We start from the raw sequence: 19464 nt of genomic DNA, 5'->3' as shown, positions 1-19464 counted from the left end.
AATCCCTTATATCAATGGGCAAGAGACATGAATAGAACTTTCTCTAAAGACGACAGACGAATGGCTAACAAACACATGAAAAAATGCTCATCATCTCTATATATTAGAGAAATGCAAATCAAAACAACCCTGAGATATCATCTAACCCCAGTGAGAATGGCCCACATCACAAAATCTCAAAACTGCAGATGCTGGCGTGGATGTGGAGAGAAGGGAACACTTTTACACTGCTGGTGGCACTGCAAACTAGTACAATCTTTCTGGAAGGAAGTATGGAGAAACCTCAAAGCACTCAAGCTAGACCTTCCATTTGATCCTGCAATCCCATTACTGGGCATCTACCCAGAAGGAAAGAAATCCTTTTATCATAAGGACACTTGTACTAGACTGTTTATTGCAGCTCAATTTACAATCGCCAAAATGTGGAAACAGCCTAAATGCCCACCAACCCAGGAATGGATTAACAAGCTGTGGTATATGTATACCATGGAATACTATTCAGCTATTAAAAAAAATGGAGACTTTACATCCTTCGTATTAACCTGGATGGACGTGGAAGACATTATTCTTAGTAAAGCATCACAAGAATGGAGAAGCATGAATCCTATGTACTCAATTTTGATATGAGGACAATTAATGACAATTATGGTTATGGGGAGGGAAACAGAAAGAGGGAAGGAGGGAGGTGGGTGGGGCCTTGGTGTGTGTCACACTTTATGGGGGCAAGACATGATTGCAAGAGGGACTTTACCTAACAATTGCAATCAGTGTAACCTGGCTTATTGTACCCTCAATGAATCCCCAGCAATAAAAAAAAAAAAAAAAAACTTGAGAAACTTATTCTTATTTAGAATTTTTTTCCTTTGAACATTATAAATAAAACTATAAAGCTATTTTTTAAGGAATGTTGAGGGTCAGAATTCAGAAGGGCAATCCTAATTCTTCCTATCTGTGACAATAGGTCCTCAGCTACTCAGCAGTATTTCCAGATTTGTGGTTATCACCAGGACACAGTGACACTGGTTTTGGTGCCTCATAATTCCGGGTCCGAGGTGCCCTCACCAGTGGCCTTATTACTGGAATTACTTCTGCAGTAGGTCTTTGGTCTCTTGGATTTGAAGAGTGAAGCCACGAACCACAGATTAGTAGTAAGATCGGATTTTATTAGACAGAAAGGAATACAGAAGGAATAAAAAAGCACCAGAGTTTCTGTCTAGGGATATATATTGTCTGGAGAATTATATTTTGGCCAGGACTTGATAGGTGGAAAAACATCTTTTCAAAGTTAGTGAGTATATTAACAATATGTTAATGAATGAATGCAGTCCCTTCCTCCCTTCCCCTGGGGCAAGGTTATTAAGTCTTTGCAGTTTTTGTCTCAGGGAAGGGATTAGACTGTGTATTCCCTTCTCAAGGTGGAACCACCCAAAACATGGTTCAGGCTGCTCTATTTATGACCTTGCTAGAGCCCAGAGAGTGTGGCCTGGAAAGGGCGACCTGTTTGTGCCTAGAGGTGGGGGTTTGATTTCTGAGCTCATCTGGTCCTACAGAATGGGGTGGGGGACCCTGTCCAGCCGTGAGTGCGGGATCAGCCTCATTGGGTGATAGAGTCAAATGTAGAGACCCACCCAAATAAAACCGTCCTGCCCAGAAAGAAATGAACGCATAAATGTGCCAACCGGGAAAGAGTGACTGTGCCAATCCCTACCCCTGTGACCCTTTAAATTTCCATCCACCTGAACCCATGCTGACTACTTTCTTAAACTCAGCTTGCTCCGCTCCCACCCCCCACCCCCCCGGGTGGAAATAAAGGCCGTGTTGCCCACACAGAACCTGGACTCTGATTTCCTTTTGTTTGTGTTTCAGAATAATCTTATTTTCGGTCCTTGACCTCTCTCACTGGGGACAATTTTGTACCTAGTTAGAGGTGAGCAGGAGGTGTCTGTATAAAATGTCAAAGTCTCAGGCAGTTTTTGCAAACCTTAAGGGATGCAGTTGAGGGGGAGCACTGGGGGGTCCTTCTGCCACGCAGCTCCCACTGCAGCTCCAGCCCATGGCAGCCACTCACCCCCACCTCAGCTGCCCACAGCCCCTGATATTTTCATGGTTCAAACGCTGGAAAATATTTCGCTTCAGCACTTGAGATCCGAATACATTTTCAAGGCCTTTTTTCATTTCAGAAAAGATTCAAATATTATCTTTTTTGGAAGGGGTCCTCGTTAGGACAAGAGAGGATGCAGGAAAAGGTTAAGCAGCTTCTAGACACACTGGGCAAAAGAGAGCGAGTGTTGCTCCTGCAGAAAACAGAATTTCCTCCTGTTCTCTTTGTGTCTCCCCCTTTCTCCTCGCTGCTCTGATGTTTTGGATGAGCCTTTCTTTCCCCAACATTTTCTAAACCTTAACAGCTTAGAGTGGGGAGAGGCTGCTGTCTCCATGCTGCCAGCAGTTTTCTGATTCATCATTGGGAGATAATTGCTTCCCTGTTACGGGAAAGAAAAATATACTTCTGATGTGTTAGAAAGATCAGGAGTGAAGGTTAACGCCTCCTCGCGAGAGTCCACACTGCAAATATGTGAGCCTTGAGCTTGGATGTGCTTAGTTTTCCAAAACCCCCAGCTGACTCTGCACCACAGTCCCTACATGTCCATTACACTTTTACTGAGAGAGTGAAAGAGAAGCTTCCTAAGAGCCTTTGGGAGGTTCCCAGATAGCAATAAAACATAAAGTTTATGTCCAACTCTTATACCTGTCTCCCTGGGGTGGGCTCTAGGGCTCTGTCTCTCTATCCACATCACACAGCAAGTAAGTATAACATGGCTCTTTCGAATTGAAAACTGAGTCCTAGGCCAGGGTGGTGGCTCATGCCTGTAATCCCAGCACTCTGGGAGGCCGAGGCGGGGTGAGCTCACGGGTTCAGACCAGCCTTAGCCAGAGAGAGACTTCGTGTCTAAAAGTAGCGAGGGGTCGTGACAGGCATCTGTAGTCCCAGTTACTCAGGAGGCTGAGGCAAGAGAATCACTTGAGGCCAAGAGTTTGAGGTTGCTATGATGCCACGGTACCCTACCAGAGGTGACAAAAGTGAGACTCTGTCTCAAAAAAAAAAAAAAAAGAAAGAAAGAAAAGAAAACTGAGTCCTTCAGTTTAGTTTAGTCCTTTACCATTAGGGGTACCCTTAAAGGGTGACAACTGATGTCTGGCCTTGGGAATGATCAGAAGAATCTATATTTAAATATCAGTTAAGATAGCTTTCGGCAAATTTTAGTGTTTTAAACAATTGGACCATATACCATTTATATAGTATATTTATATTATATATAATATTTTTTCCCATAACAAGTCCAGAGCTGATGCAGTTGGCTTATTTTTCATGCAATCATTCCTAGTTTGTAGCTTTTGTGTCATGATGACAAAATGACTGCTTCGCTTCCAGACATCATATTCATTTTACAGGCCAGAGTAGTAAGAGGCCAAGGGCAAGATGCATGCCATTTGTATTTCTTCTACTTTATCAGAAAAACAATAGCTTCCCTGGGTGCCTGACACAATGATCTCCACTTACAGTCGTTGGCCTGACCTGGTGAGATGGCTATCTCCACCTGCACGGGAAATAAGAATTTTTTACTGAGGTCACTGGAATAACAATGAAATCAGAGTTCTGTCAGTAAAAAAGGTAGAATAGCATAGATTTCTAGCTGTGACCCTGTGTAACTATTTAACTGCTCATTGCTCTGGTTTTCTCTTCTGTAAAATGGACCTTGGATCATAATAGTGCCTACAATCAGAGCGTTAATATGAATTTTAAATGAGTTCATTATTTTAATGAGTTCATTTTTATAAAGCACACAGAACATAGCACTATAAACATGTTTGTTAAATAATAAATGGAAGAGTATTCACTGGGTGGGCAGTTAGTAAGGCCCACTACTAAGCATGACTATTCTGCAAGGTAATCTTTTACAATAATAGGCTGTTATACTTCACAACCTGGTATTAGCTGTACTTCAGGGGAAGGGCTGCCGCCTTTGGGTGGCAGGGACAAATGATAGCAGCCTGGAAAAGTACTGTAAGTTGACCTGTAGAGATCAGGCCAGGGGCTAAGCAAACTCAGTTCCTTAAAGTAACAATCACACAAATGGTGGTGGGGTTATAGCTGAGACATGGCTGTATTTCCCAGCTTCTCTTGCAGCTAGTGTGGCCATGTGACTAAATTTATCAATAGAGAGTGAGTAGAGGTGAACTGTGCATAGGACAAAATCCTTGACCTTTTACCTTCCACTCCTTCCCCCAACCATTGGCAAGAACAACAATGGCTGAAGCTGCCAAGAAGCCTGGATCCCTGAATGACTGCCTGTTACAAAGCCACCCAGGGCCCTGGAACACCTAATCTGAACTGTTACAAAGGAAAGAAAAAAAATGTCTGTTTTGTTGGAGTTTTGGACTTTGGAACTCTTCTTTCTACCCTTTGACCTCAACCAATCATAAATCAATTAGTTTCATAATTTTAAAGTGTATTTTTAAATTTTACTTACAATATGTATAAAATATTTCAGAAAGGATATTTAGGACGTTATAATATCATAGGCTACCTACAGAGAGGGAACTGAGAGCCTGGAGGATATGATGGGAAGGAGTCTGATTTTGACTCTGTATCTGTTTATATTGTTGAAAATTGAAACATAATGTGTATGAATGTAACACTCAAGAAATGCAAGTGAAGTAAATGAATTCATTTGAAGTTTTGCTCTTGCACCACTGCAGTTTGTTCAGATTCATTACTGATTGGTACTCAGCTTGCACTGGGGTCTCTTATCTGCTGTTTGTGACAGGGCAAGGAGAGGGGAGGGATGAAGCTGGCAGAGGCGCAGGAGGGTGGACGTCTGCGAGGAAGGCCAGTGCTCTGCTCTGCCTCAGCCCCTGCCCTGCACCGCCCGGGGGCGACAGCAATTGCACCACTCACCTCCCCCTCACACCGTCTCCGCTAGAGGGAGGTCAGCCCTGCGTACAGATTAATGTCACGTCCATTTCCCAAGAACCCTGTCTCCAGAGATGCTATCTTTTAATCTGAGGCACTCAGAGAGAATCATCCTGAATTGTTGGTTGGATGAGCAACGTGACATTTTGCAACCCACTAAAAGAATATTCAGTTTTCATTCTTGTGACATGATTTAATTTTTCCTGCCTCCTATGCTGTATGTTGGGATACTTGACTTATTATTTTCCTAATTCATGATTTCCAACCAAAGCCAAAAGAAAAGGGGCAATACAATACTTAGTAATTTTTCTCCTGAAGCACAAAACGAGGGTTTCTTATTTAATATGGATTGAGGGAGGGCACTGTGTGATTGATAGGAGTTCAGCATTTTCCTAAAATCTAATGAATATAGGGTGGTGCCTGTGGCTCAGTTGGTAAGTCGCTGGCCCCATATACCAAGGGTGGCGGGTTCAAACCCGGCCCTGGCTGAACTGCAACCAAAAAAAAAAAAAAAATCTAATGAATATAGATGAAAGTATCATTTTATTCTTGCTTCTATACAATGGCTCTTTTTGTAAACCAACACCCCCGAGAGATCGCCCACTCTGGAGTTACACTGACGGCACTTTCCTCACTCAGGCTTCCTGGAACTCAATCCCTTTTTCTAGGAGAGTATGCCAGGTGGGGTTTTTTGGTACACTAACAGCAGAAAAAAATTCAGATAGCTTCAGAAACCACTCTTTACTGTTTTGAAAGTTAGAAAATCAAAGAACTGATACATTGTTGAATTGTCTCTCGGTCCTTGGCTGACCACCAGACTGAGATCGCTGTGTCCCCAGAGTCCTGGCACCGTCAGCGCAACCCTTCCCATTCTTCCCACATCCCTCTGTGGGATTCATCTTGGGCTACAGCTGGACTGGATGCTGGTGATTCCACACAGCACTTGACTCACTTCACACCTCTCACATGTCACCTTGTCTTGAAGTGTTTTCCCTCAAGCTAGAGGCTGCAAGTGCAGTTTGGGGGTTCATATCACTGCCAGCCCTATCTTACAGAATTCAGATCTATGGCACTGGTCTTAGAGGCAGAGAGCAGGTCTCAGCTGTCTTTACCATCTGGCTCAGTGCTGGGCACATAGTAGGTGTTTATGAATGTAAATTGCACTAAATATATATAGAGAATAAAGAAAGAACCCAAAGTTAGCGATTCTTCTCTACCAAAAAATGTGCTCTCTAAAAGGGATCAGCACATTGGGCCAAGTTCAGCCACTGCCTGTTTTTGCAAAGCCTGGGAGCAAACAATATTTTACATTGTTAAATGGCTGAAAAAACTCAAAAGAAGAAGAATATTTCATGACATACTAAAATTATATAAAATTCAAATTTCGGTGTTCATAAAAAAAGTTTTATTGTGGCTCGGCGCCTGTAGTGCAGTGGTTACGGTGCCAGCCACATACACCGAGGGTGGCAGGTTCAGATCCAGCTCAGGCCTGCTAAACAATAATGACAACTGCAACAAAAAAATAGTTGGGTGTTGTGGTGGGCGACTGTAGTCCCAGCTACTTGGGAGGCTGGGGCAAGAGAATCGCTTCAGCCCAAGAGTTTGAGGTTGCTGTGAGCTGTGAGGCCACAGCACTCCACTGAGGGCGACTTAGTGAGACTATGTCTCAAAAAATAAAAAAAGATTTTATTGAAATATAACCATACCTGTTCGTGTATATATTATCTGTTGTAGCTTTTATACCACTAGGGCAGAGTTGAATAGTTTGCAATCCATGATTTTAAAGCCAAAAATACTTATTATCGGTCACTTTATAGAGAATGTTTGCTGACTCCTGCCCTGTAAGCTAAGTTGGAAATATTTACAACTTAGATTTTACCTACTAAACACAAACAATGTAACCTAATTGTTTGTACCCGTTTATAAATTTGAAATTAAAAATGAAAAGAAAGAATGATTTGTTCCTGCTCTTTTCCAAATCCTCAGTTATACTAGAGGCATAAATGGTTACAATCTCACTGGTTTGGTTTATTTTTTTAAATAATATTTACTTTTTTGAAACCTTCTAGGCAACAGCCCTTTGTATAATTAACCAGAAGCATTCAATGCCTGCCACCCTTGAGAACATTCCACAAATACGTACCTGTGACGTGTAGATGAGAGGCAGGCCCTCTGAAATATGGTGAGGAGCAAAATAAACATGGCCCCTAACCTTGTGTTGCTAATTCTAATTTGGGGAAAAATTAAACATTCCATAACAAAAACAATAAATATTTTTTTCCATAGAGAAACCAGAAGATACTCAGAGAACAGGGTGGAAATACTTAGCTTTTGTGTACAGAGTATCAAGGAGGGCTTCTCAGAGGAGGTGACATTTCCAGTGATCTCTGAAACACAAGTAGCTATCACACCAGCAAAGAGTGAGCTGTTTCTCTTGGAGAGAAACACACTTGTCTGTCTTATTTAAGTTGTTGTTGTGTGAGGGTCTTTGTTACATGCATCAAATCCCGAACGATGATTACTGCATTCTTTATACCAAAATCGCATGACCTACTTCCTTCTTTGGAACTGGGAACCACTGTGCAGACTGGTATGAGGAGGAACTTGAAGTTTTAAGGGCACTAGCGGTGGTGGCTACACTTCTTTTTTTTTTTTTTTTTTATTAATCATAGCTGTGTACATTAATGCAATCATGGGGCACCATACACTGGTTTTATAGACCATTTGACGTATTTTCATCACACTGGTTAACATAGCCTTCCTGGCATTTTCTTAGTTATTGTGTTAAGACATTTCTATTCTACATTTAGTAAGTTTCACATGTACCCTTGTAAGATGCACTACAGGTGTAATCCCACCAATCACCCTCCCTCTGCCCATCCTCCCCACTCCCCTCCTCTCCCTCTTGTAATTTCAGAACTTTGGGGTGTTAAGGTGGAAGGATTGCTAGAGCCCAGAAGTTCTAGACCAGCCTGGGCAACATGGTGAGACCCCATCTCTACAGATTTTTTTTTTTAATTAGCTACGTAGAGCAGCGCCTGTGGCTCAAAGGAGTAGGACACTGGCCCCATATACTGGAGGTGGCGGGTTCAAACCCAGCCCTGGCCAAAAACGGCAATAATAATAATAATAATAATAATAACAATGATAACATAATAAAAATTAGCTATGCATGATGAGGGGATCAGTTGGGCCCAAAAGGTCAATGCTACAGTGAACTATGATTTTTGCCACTGCATTCCAGCTTGGGTGACAGAGCAAGATTATGTCTCAAAACAAACAAACAAACAAATAAATAAACTCCAAGACAGGTGGATTGCTTGAGCTCAGGAGTTCAAGACCAGCCTGAACAAGAGTGAGACCCCGTCTCTAAAAATAGCCGGGTGCTGTGGTGGGTGCCTGTGGAATTACCTGAGCCCAAGAGTTTGAGATTACAGTGAGCTGTGATGCCAGGACACTCAACACCAGGGTGGCTGAGTGAGACTCTGTCTCAAAAAAACAAAACAAAACAAGAAACAAAAAAGTCAATGACAGCCTGTACTGGGAATGAAGATGTGTTTCCCCCCTCCCCGCCCCCACCACCCCGTGATTCATTATTCACTCTTAAATACTCATTTTCTCATTCAGAGGAATCATGTACATATGAAAAGCTAGCCCAATAAATTAGTCAGGGTACTGACAAATATGTTTCCATTAACTGGAGAAACAACTGATTCACATAAATCCTAGTTTGGGGAATCCAAGATGAGTGAAGTCCAGTATCTCACTTCCCACTCTGGAAGCTGGAGAGGAATGACTCATCCCCTCCAGGTCCCTGGAACCTATGTCTGGACATTTGACCAAGGCTCTGTCAAGCAGATGCTCTTTCCGGGACTTTGGAGCTTCTGGATGTGATACCAAAGGTCAGAAATACTGAGACATCATTCAGTGTGGCTGGATGGAGTTACACTGCAGGGGCAGGGACAAGTGTCCAGGGCTGATGATGTTAGAGCTGGTACCTTATGCCGACTTTAACTTAGGGGCAATCCTGGCTGTGCCATGTGTAGCTGAGTTCCTGTCTCCAATTATCCATTCTTCCTGAAATTTTTGAGACATCCAGTGTCCTTCTGATAAATTTCTTTTCTGTATATGTTAGCCAGGTGTTGGTTCATTATTTGCAAAAATCCTGGCTGATTCATACTCTGCGTGAGAATAAGATAAATAGTATTATGCAAGAAGAAAACTTTATTCTATACCTGGTCCAATTCTAGACTAGGAAGAATTAATTTTAAAATCTCAGTCACTTTAAAGATCCAAGTGACAAGAAAGCACATATTTTACAAAGAATGTTGTGTCGTAACCTGATTGTTTGGTGCACTTAATTGCGACTCATCCTGTCTGTGAACAAAGGACTAATCCGGGACAGGCCACAGTCTCTAGGAGCCTGACAGAGAGGCAGTGGTATTCCAGAATTCAAAGAGATCTTTGAAACTATTTCATCCAAACACCTCATTTTACAATGAGAAAACTGAGGCTCTGACTGGCCAAATGATTTACTCCAAATTACACAGCCAATTAGAGAAAGAGCAGGGATTCTAATCAGACACCAATCCTGGGGAGCTGAGTTATTTGCCAGAAAAGACAGACAGGTCTTAGGGAAGAGAGTAGTAGAGACATGTATCTGGTTCACAGAATGGAGATCATCAAGGGTCCATTTGGTCAGGTGCTCAGGTCAGAGCACGTCCACACGGAAAGGCGGACAGCAGGGCTGGAGAAGAAGAGGACAGTCTCAGAGATGCCCCCAAATCTAAACCCTCCTCTTGTCTCCAGGCTTGTATGGATAAGGAGCCTAAGAATTTAAACACCCCAATGTGAGGGCACATGGTACACCTCCTGGGTGCAGGACACAACTATAATAGGATGCTAACATTGGAACCTAATCATTTGTACCCTCACATCAATTGGAAAATTTTAAAAATATTTTGGTAAAAAAAATAATTTAATAAACGCCCACTCCTCCTTCCTCTTTTAATCCTGTAGGAATTTTCCCTCTTTCTAAAGTTCTCATGAATCCAGCAGTAACCTCTGGAACTTAGGTCCTGTCTTCCTTTGGGCTGTGTGTTGACATGCCTCATAGAATTTGGGCCACGATTGGACATGGCACCAGTTGGTGCCACTAGCTGACTTTCAGGTAGAATTATTCCTTTTTTTTCTTTCTTTTTTTTTTTTTAATTATTCCTTTAGTTTGAGGTGTTTACATGTCTGACAGATATTAGTTATACAAACCATGGAAGAGACTAATATAAATCATTTAGAAGGAGGAAATTTGACTCATTTAGACTTGAAAATAAGAGATTTTAAAATAAAACTGCTTTATCTGGCATCACTATACTTGGATGTTATGTTATTGACAGATGGGATATGTTCAAAGCACTGATATGCTTCAGGATAACTCATAACTCATCTCTTCTGCATGCTATTACCGTTTAGCGTTGGTTTTGTTCAGCCGATTGATTTACGCCCAACAGAGCTCCTACTATTTTTTAAAGTTATGATGCCAGATGAGCAAAGGAACTACAGGGAAGCCAGCCTGAGGACCATTCAGGGAATTGGGGGTGTCACAGGACAAAGAAGACAAGATAAAATACAGGCCAAATCGAGACAGGCCTTAGTGGGAAATGTTCATTCATTATCTCACAGAAAAAGAAGAGCCAACAGGAAGTGTTCCCATAAGGCTGAGGTTGTAGTTCCTGTTAACAAACACATAGAAGGAAGAAAGAAGACTAAGACGTGATAATGGTTAAGGTACAATATTAAAACTAAATTCTTTTTAAAACTTTAAAAATATCTGATGAATATTTTTACCTTATAGTGTTATTATGAAAAGAACAAATTGTTATAGTCCATACTGAAGTAATATTTAGGTGATGGACCAAGTGTGGAGGCTCAGGCCTGTAATCCCAGCACTTTGGGAAGTCAAGGAAGGAGAATCACTTGAGCTCTGGAGTCTGAGAACAGCCTGAACAAAGGGAGAGAAATTAGCTGGGCATGGTGGCAAGTGCCTGTAGTCCCATCTACGGGGGAGGCTGAGGCAGGAGGATGGCTTACACCCAGGAGTTTGAGGTTGCAGTGAGCTAGGCTGATGCCACTACACTCTAGCCTGGATGACAGAAGGAAACATTGTCTCAAAACATTTCAAAACGATTAAGAAATGGATATAATTGTGATGGATGTGTTACTTAGGTCAATGTAAGCATTTCGCATTGTATATTAAAGCAATACCCTGAACCCCATAAATTATCAATGTACAAAGTTATGATTTAATAAAAAATAATTTTAAAAAATTAAATGATAATATGTTTTTTAAAATGTAGGCGATGTTAACTATTCATTGTATAATAGGATAATTTGATGGTTTACGGGTTTCAGTGGGGGATGTCCAATTTCTTGGAGATTGAGGAGGTTAAGAACTAGAAAATCAACCAATAATTAACATAACTTTCAGTTTTGCTTTCAACTCAAAGGAGATCATATTAAGCATGAAATGTTAGAATGGATGATAATGCCTTCAATGCTAAAATGATATAATCCATATCTCTAAATTCTGTGGAAAAATATGTATGTATCAAAGCTCTTCGTGGGGGGGAATCACTTTTTGTTTTTGTTAGAAAGCCTTTCTGAGGCCGGGCACGCGGTGGCTCATGCCTGTAATCCTAGCACTCTGGGAGTAAGAGGCAGGTGGATTGCCTGAGCTCACAAGTTCGAGACCAGCCTGAGCCAGAGTGAGACCCCCAGCTCTGAAAATAGCCAGGCACCTGTAGTCCCAGCTACTTGGGAGGCTGAGGCAAGAGAATCACTTAAGCCCAAGAGTTTGAGGTTGCTGTGAGCTGTGACATCACAGCACTCTACTAAGGGTGACAAACTGAGACCCTGTCTCAAAAAGAAAGAAAGAAAAGAAACGCTTTCTGGTGGCTAAATTTTAAGTATTCTTTGATCCTAGTAAAGACTGAATAAGCATGTGACTGTGCAAGAGAGTTCACCCAGGACATTACCAAAGACATGTTCTGTGCAGGTTTCAAGGTTTTGCACAAGTAAAGCAATGACTGAGTTGTAATTTAAAAAGAACAGGAGGGTATCTTCAACATCCTTATAGATTATTCTAGTTTACCATGCTGACCAGCATCAGTGTGGATGGAGTTCCTGTTCCCACAGGTCTCGTAATTTCTAGTACTGGAGATGGACCGGCCACCTTCCTTTCCCTGGTCCTTGGCTTGCTCTGACCTTTGCCTTCCCTGCCCTCTCCCCTCTTGGCTTTTCTCACGTGCACACTCCTTGGGAGCCCAGCTTCACTCCTCCTTGGAGCCTTTGCTAACCAGCCCCACCACGGCTTATCCCTGTTGTGAGCTCCTGTAATACTTCCATGGGAGCAGTCATCAGGTCCTTGGTGTGTTATTTGAATTTTTCATACCTTCTCAGCATATTTTCAGTTCTTCGAGGTCTAAGATCATGTCTTCTCTCTCCGAGTCTCTGAGAGTGCCCATTCTAGGACAGGCGCTGAGCCTTAGTGGACTGTTGGCAGGTCCCCCCACTAATGCTGGTGGTGGGAGAGCATCTTGAAGGTTAGAACAGGAGAGGCTGGTACATTCTTAATTCTTAAAGATTTAAAGAACTGGCTAGCTGATTTGCAGTTCAGTGTTACAGTAACAACACATAAAATGTCATAGAATTAAAACCCACCTAATCACCACCAATGAGCAGAGGCTTAAGTGTTTGGCCAGTGTTAAAGTCTGTCTGAACCCCCTTACATTGGACAATTGTTTACATGCATGTGTATTTTTCTGGGGACAGAACCCAAGGCTCTTCTGCCTGCTCTTCATCCAGGTGGTTCCTCACTTTCTCCCTCCCTCCGCACAGTCCCGTTTTCCGGGCTCTTCCTTCCCCACCTGCTCCTGCTCTTGGTTAGGACAAGGATAGGGAAGGGGGTAGCAAAGAGAGGTATCTGGTTCACAGAACTGAGATCACCAAGTGTCCTTCAAGACCCCTCTGAGCACCATGGCCTCTGAGCCCGGTAGGGACAAAAACCCACCTTGTCCTTAGGCAGGATGCAGGCCCTCTGGGACATGTATAAGTGGCAACTCAGTCTCCTGTGTCCATGTCTCATCCCTCAGACCTGAAGCATGACGGCTCATCCTCACCCGAGCAGAGAAGAAAGTGACGTGCAGAGGGGGCAACTTCAGACCTCTGAATCCAAACTCAGCTTCGGCTCATTTTGGGATTCCTGGGATGTTCCACAGCATTGTGGTAAATACCCCTGAGCCTAAGCTAGCAAGAGAAGACCTCTCTTACTTGCTCCAAAGACATACGGACCTGACAAAATGAAATGAGGTCCTAGGATGCAGCTGGAAAAGGAAAAGTGCAGCTTCTCCTCAGATGACTTTTTTTTTGCGGGGTGGGGAGGAGACAGAGTTTCACTATGTCCCCCCTCGGTAGAGTGCTGTGGCATCACAGCTTACAGCAACTTCATACTCTTGGGCTTAAGCAATTCTCTTGTTTCAGCCTCCCAAGTAGCTGGGACTCCAGGTGCCCACCACAATGCCCAGCTTCTTTTTGTTGTATTTGTCATTGTTGTTTGACAGGCCCGGGTTGGGGGGTGAGGGGATATGAATCCACCAGTCTCGGTGTATGTGGCTGGCACCCTAACCACTGAGCTATGGGCACCAAGCTGTGGCTGTCCCTGATTGGAGCAGGAAGCTTGGTGCCAGTAGCATGGATTAATCAACTCTGAAAGCTTTCACTGGGTCTTTTGAGCATAAGGCAAGCAAGATTCTAGGCTACAGGTTCTCAGCCTGTGGGTCACGACCCACAGGAACTGTATTAAAGGGCTGTGGCATTAGGAAGGTTGAGAACCACTGCTCTAGGCCTATGGGTATAGTAGATGCTCTGGGTGCCTCATGTCACCTCTGATTTCAACCAGGTCACCATGACCTATAATAGTGACCTGAGAATGGATCTTTTATTTACTTATTTTTCTTTTTTTGAGACAGAGTCTCACTCAGTTGCCCTTGGTAGAGAGCCATGCCATCATAGCTCATAGCAACCTCAAACTCTTGGGCTTAAGCAATCCTCCTGACTCAGCCTCCTAAGTGGCTGGTACTACAGGCACCTGCTATAAAGCCCGGTTAGTTTTTCTATTTTTAGTAGAGACAGGGTCTCACTCTTGCTCGGGCTGGTGTCAAACTCCTGAGCTGGAGCAATCCATCCACCTCGGCCTCCCAGCGTTCCAGGATTACAGGTGTGAGCCACTGCACCCGGCCAAGAATGCATCTTTTAAAGGCTGTTTTCTCGTCTCCTGTTTACTCTCATTTTCTGCTTCCCAATTTCTGCTTCCTAGGATTGCATCCCAAATAAACTACCAGTCCCCAGACTTTGTTGAGGTTCTGTTTTAATGGAAACTCAAATACGAAAGATATATAAAATATGATATTTACCCACAGAACACTTGTATGTTTAGTTGGAGTATTTGAACAAATACTCCTGGCAAACAACAAAATAAAAATAAAAGGTAGATTTCAATTAACTGACATATGAATAGAACAGATTCTATTTTTAATAAAATAGATTGATATTTTATTAAATTTTAGTATTAATTATTCTAGCTCTGATTGCTCTAACCAGGAATATTTGGTTCTTCCAGACTTATTATTTCTTTGGATATTTTATTAATCTCATATCTTACCAAAGCACTCTGTTCTCAGCTAAGTATGAAGAGGTGGGATTGGTACACTTTGTACCATATCCTTAATGATCTGTAATTATACCCTGTCATTCAAATGCTAGTCTATTCAACTTTACAGAGCTTAAACATCCCTGAACATTTACTTCTTCATAATACTAAATGAAACTCTAGGTCTTCACAAAATCATATTGGAACATGTCATGAGAGTAAACAAAATAAATTAAAGTTATCATTTTATACTTCGGGCCAATTGTTTTTGTTTTTGTTTGAGATAGAGTCTCACGTTGTTGCCCTGGGTAGAGCGCCCTGGTGTCACAGCTCACAGCAACTTCAAACTCTTGAGCTCGAGTGATTCTCTTGCTTCAGCCTCCCAAGTAGCTGGGACTACAGGCGCCCATCACAACGCCCAAGTATTTTTAGAGATGGGGTCTCACTCTGGTTCAGCCTGGTCTTGAACACTGTGAGCTCAGATGATCCATCCCCCTCGGTCTCCCAGGGTGCTAGGATGACAGCCGTGAGCACCTGGCCCTCAGGCCAATTATTTTAGAGGAAAAAAACAAAATTTAATTTTTATTTTAAAGTAACAAATCCATTTTTAATTGATATCTGATACAAAACTACTCAGGGAAGGTCAGGAATCATTTTGGTCCTTAATCTGTTAGAGCTGTATCCTCAACAGCCTCGAGGAATGGGTTAGCTGGTTATTGTCACTGCTTCTGTTCATCCATAATATTAGAAAAAATGGAACATTATATCAGTTTAGGTTAAATGCATGGCTGGCAACCAAATCCAGTCTCTCATATCCTATACTTTTTCTTTAGCTCTTCTACTATGCTGGTGTAAGTTTCAATGGCGTCTTCCTTGACAGTCCCTTCCAGCTCGTTCCAGGCACTCCACTTGGCCATTCCTTGGAGGTCCAAAATCCTGGGTCCTTCTGTATTTATGTCGCCCACAGTCATTTGTTTGCAGCAGCTGTATATGAACAACATCTCATCATCCACTGGCTTGGCCTTAAGGTGCTTAATATCCTCAGCAGCCTTCTCAAACTCACGCTGAGACATGCTGGTGGGGTTCAAGGTTTCCCTGGAACCCATTGAGAGGGTAAGAAGCAGGAGGCTATTGGAAGTCATTCTTTTCTATTTCTTTTTTTTTTTTTTTTTTTTATTGTTGGGGATTCATTGAGGGTACAATAAGCCAGGTTACACTGATTGCAATTGTTAGGTAAAGTCCCTCTTGCAATCATGTCTTGCCCCCATAAAGTGTGACACACACCAAGGCCCCACCCACCTCCCTCCTTCCCTCTTTCTGTTCCCCCCCCATAACCATAATTGTCATTAATTGTCCTCATATCAAAATTGAGTACATAGGATTCATGCTTCTCCATTCTTGTGATGCTTTACTAAGAATAATGTCTTCCACATCCATCCAGGTTAATACGAAGGATGTAAAGTCTCCATTTTTTTTAATGGCTGAATAGTATTCCATGGTATGCATATACCACAGCTTGTTAATCCATTCCTGGGTTGGTGGGCATTTAGGCTGTTTCCACATTTTGGCGATTGTAAATTGAGCTGCAATAAACAGTCTAGTACAAGTGTCCTTATGATAAAAGGATTTCTTTCCTTCTGGGTAGATGCCCAGTAATGGGATTGCAGGATCAAATGGGAGGTCTAGCTTGAGTGCTTTGAGGTTTCTCCATACTTCCTTCCAGAAAGGTTGTACTAGTTTGCCATCCCACCAGCAGTGTAAAAGTGTTCCCTTCTCTCCACATCCACGCCAGCATCTGCAGTTTTGAGATTTTGTGATGTGGGCCATTCTCACTGGGGTTAGATGATATCTCAGGGTTGTTTTCATTTGCATTTCTCTAATATATAGAGATGATGAACAGTTTTTCATGTGTTTGTTAGCCATTCATCTGTCGTCTTTAGAGAAAGTTCTATTCATGTCTCTTGCCCATTGATATACAGGATTGTTGGCTTTTTTCATGTGGATTAATTTGAGTTCTCTATAGATCCTAGTTATCAAGCTTTTGTCTAATTGAAAATATGCAAATATCCTTTCCCATTGTGTAGGTTGTCTCTTTGCTTTGGTTATTGTCTCCTTAGCTGTACAGAAGCTTTTCAGTTTAATGAAGTCCCATTTGTTTATTTTTGTTGTTGTTGCAATTGCCATGGCAGTCTTCTTCATGAAGTCTTTCCCCAGGCCAATATCTTCCAGTGTTTTTCCTATGCTTCCTTGGAGGATTTTTATTGTTTCATGCCTTAAGTTTAAGTCCTTTATACATCTTGAATCAATTTTTGTGAGTGGGGAAAGGTGTGGGTCCAGTTTCAGTCTTTTACATGTAGACATCCAGTTCTCCCAACACCATTTATTGAATAGGGAGTCTTTCCCCCAAGGTATGTTCTTGTTTGGTTTATCAAAGATTAGGTGGTTGTAAAATGTTAGTTTCATTTCTTGGTTTTCAATTCGAATCCAAGTGTCTATGTCTCTGTTTTTGTGCCAGTACCGTGCTGTCTTGAGCACTATCGCTTTGTACAGACTAAATTTGGTATGCTGATGCCCCCAGCTTTATGTTTGTTACAGAGAACTGCCTTAGCTATACAGGGTTTTTTCCGGTTCCATACAAAACGCAGAATCATTTTTTCCAAATCTTGAACGTACGATGTTGGTATTTTGATAGGAATGGCATTGAATAGGTAGATTGCTTTGGGAAGTATAGACATTTTAACAATGTTGATTCTTCCCATCCATGAGCATGGTATGTTCTTCCATTTGTTAATATCCTCTGCTATTTCCTTTCTGAGGATTTCATAGTTTTCTTTATAGAGGTCCTTCACCTCCTTTGTTAGGTATACTCCTAGGCATTTTATTTTCTTTGAAACTATGGTGAAGGGAGTTGTGTCCTTAATTAGCTACTCATCTTGACTGTTATTGGTGTACACAAAGGTTACTGACTTGTGGGCATTGATTTTATATCCTGAAACATTACTGTATTTTTTGATGACTTCTAGGAGTCTCGTGGTTGAGTCTTTGGGGTTCTCTAAGTGTAAGATCATGTCGTCAGCAAAGAGGGAGAGTTTGACCTCCTCTGCTCCCATTTGGATTCCCTTGATTTCCTTGTCTTGCCTAATTGTATTGGCTAGAACTTCCAGCACTACGTTGAATAGTAAAGGTGACAGAGTTCCGGTGGTGTCTGGTTCCAGTTCTAAGAGGAAAAGCTTTCAGTTTTACTCCATTCAGTAAAATATTGGCTGTGGGTTTGTCATAGATAGCTTCAATCAGTTTTAGAAATGTGCCACCTATGCCTATACTCTTCAGTGTTCTAATTAGAAAAGGATGCTGGATTTTATCAAATGCTTTTTCTGCATCTATTGACAGGATCATGTGATCTTTATTTTTGCCTCTGTTAGTATGGTGGATAACGTTTATAGACTTGCGTATGTTAAACCAGCCTTGCATCCCTGGGATGAAGCCTACTTGATCATGATGAATGACTTTTTTGATGATAAGCTGTAATCTATTGGCTAGGATTTTGTTGAGAATTTTTGCGTCTATGTTCACGAGTGAGATTGGTCTGAAATTCTCCTTTTTGTTTGGGTCTTTTCCTGGTTTCGGTATCAGGGTGATGTTTGCTTCATAGAATGTGTTGGGGAAGATTCCTTCTTCCTCAATTCTTTGGAATAAATTCTGCAGTACAGGAATAAGCTCTTCCTTGAAGGTTTGATAGAATTCTGGAGTGAAGCCATCTGGACCAGGGCATTTTTTGTTTGGAAGCTTTTTTATTGTTTCTTTGATCTCAGTGCTTGAAATTGGTCTGTTCAGGAGCTCTATTTCTTCCTGGCTGAGTCTAGGGAGAGGGTGTGATTCCAAATATTGATCCATTTCTTTCACATTGTCAAATTTCTGGGCATAGAGTTTCTGGTAGTATTCAGAGATGATCTCTTGTATCTCTGTGGGATCAGTTGTTATTTCCCCTTTATCATTTCTGATTGAGGTTACTAGAGATTTTACTTTTCTATTCCTCGTTAGTCTGGCCAATGCTTTATCTATTTTATTTATTTTTTCAACGAACCAACTCCTTGTTTCATTAATTTTCTGAATGATTCTTTTGTTTTCAATTTCATTGATCTCTGATTTGATTTTGGATATTTCTTTTCTTCTACTGAGTTTAGGCTTAGATTGTTCTTCTTTTTCCAGTTCCATAGGATCTCTTGTGAGATTGTTGATGTGCTCTCTTTCTGTTTTTCAAATGTAGGCATCTAAAGCGATGAATTTTCCTCTCAAAACTGCTTTTGCAGTATCCCACAGGTTTTGGTAGCTTGTGTCTTCATTGTTGTTATGCTCAAGGAAGTTAATGATTTCCTATTTTATTTCTTCCTGCACCCATCTGTTATTCGACAGAAGATTGTTTAATTTCCATGCCTTTGGGTGGGGTCGAGCATTTTTGTTAGAGTTGAGTTCCACCTTTAGTGCCTTATGGTCTGAGAAGATACAAGGTAAAATTTCAATTCTTTTGATTCTGTTGATATTTGTTTTGTGTCCCAGGATATGATCAATTTTGGAGAATGTTCCATGGGGTGATGAGAAGAATGTATATTCTTTATCTTTGGGATGGAGTGTTCTATATGCGTCTATCAATCACAGTTGTTCTAGGGTCTCATTTAAGTCTCTTATATCTTTGTTTAATTTCTGTTTAGAGGATCTGTCCAGCTCTGTAAGAGGAGTGTTAAGGTCCCCTGTTATTATGGTATTATCAGATATCATATTGCTCAGCCTG

General features: G+C 41.7%; 1 protein-coding gene across 1 annotated transcript; it reads right to left on the bottom strand.

Annotated features, from left to right (window-relative positions):
* Window positions 1-15484: 15484 nt before the first annotated feature.
* LOC128583397 (acyl-CoA-binding protein-like) lies at window positions 15485-15748 on the bottom strand. The gene has a single exon (XM_053587609.1). It carries the CDS (start codon window positions 15746-15748, stop codon window positions 15485-15487), a length of 264 nt encoding a protein of 87 aa, XP_053443584.1.
* Between the last annotated feature and the right edge of the window lie 3716 nt (window positions 15749-19464).

This window comes from Nycticebus coucang, chromosome 1 (genome assembly GCF_027406575.1).
Source record: "Nycticebus coucang isolate mNycCou1 chromosome 1, mNycCou1.pri, whole genome shotgun sequence".
Taxonomy (NCBI): domain Eukaryota; kingdom Metazoa; phylum Chordata; class Mammalia; order Primates; family Lorisidae; genus Nycticebus; species Nycticebus coucang.
This window is presented reverse-complemented; position numbering and strand designations above follow the sequence as displayed.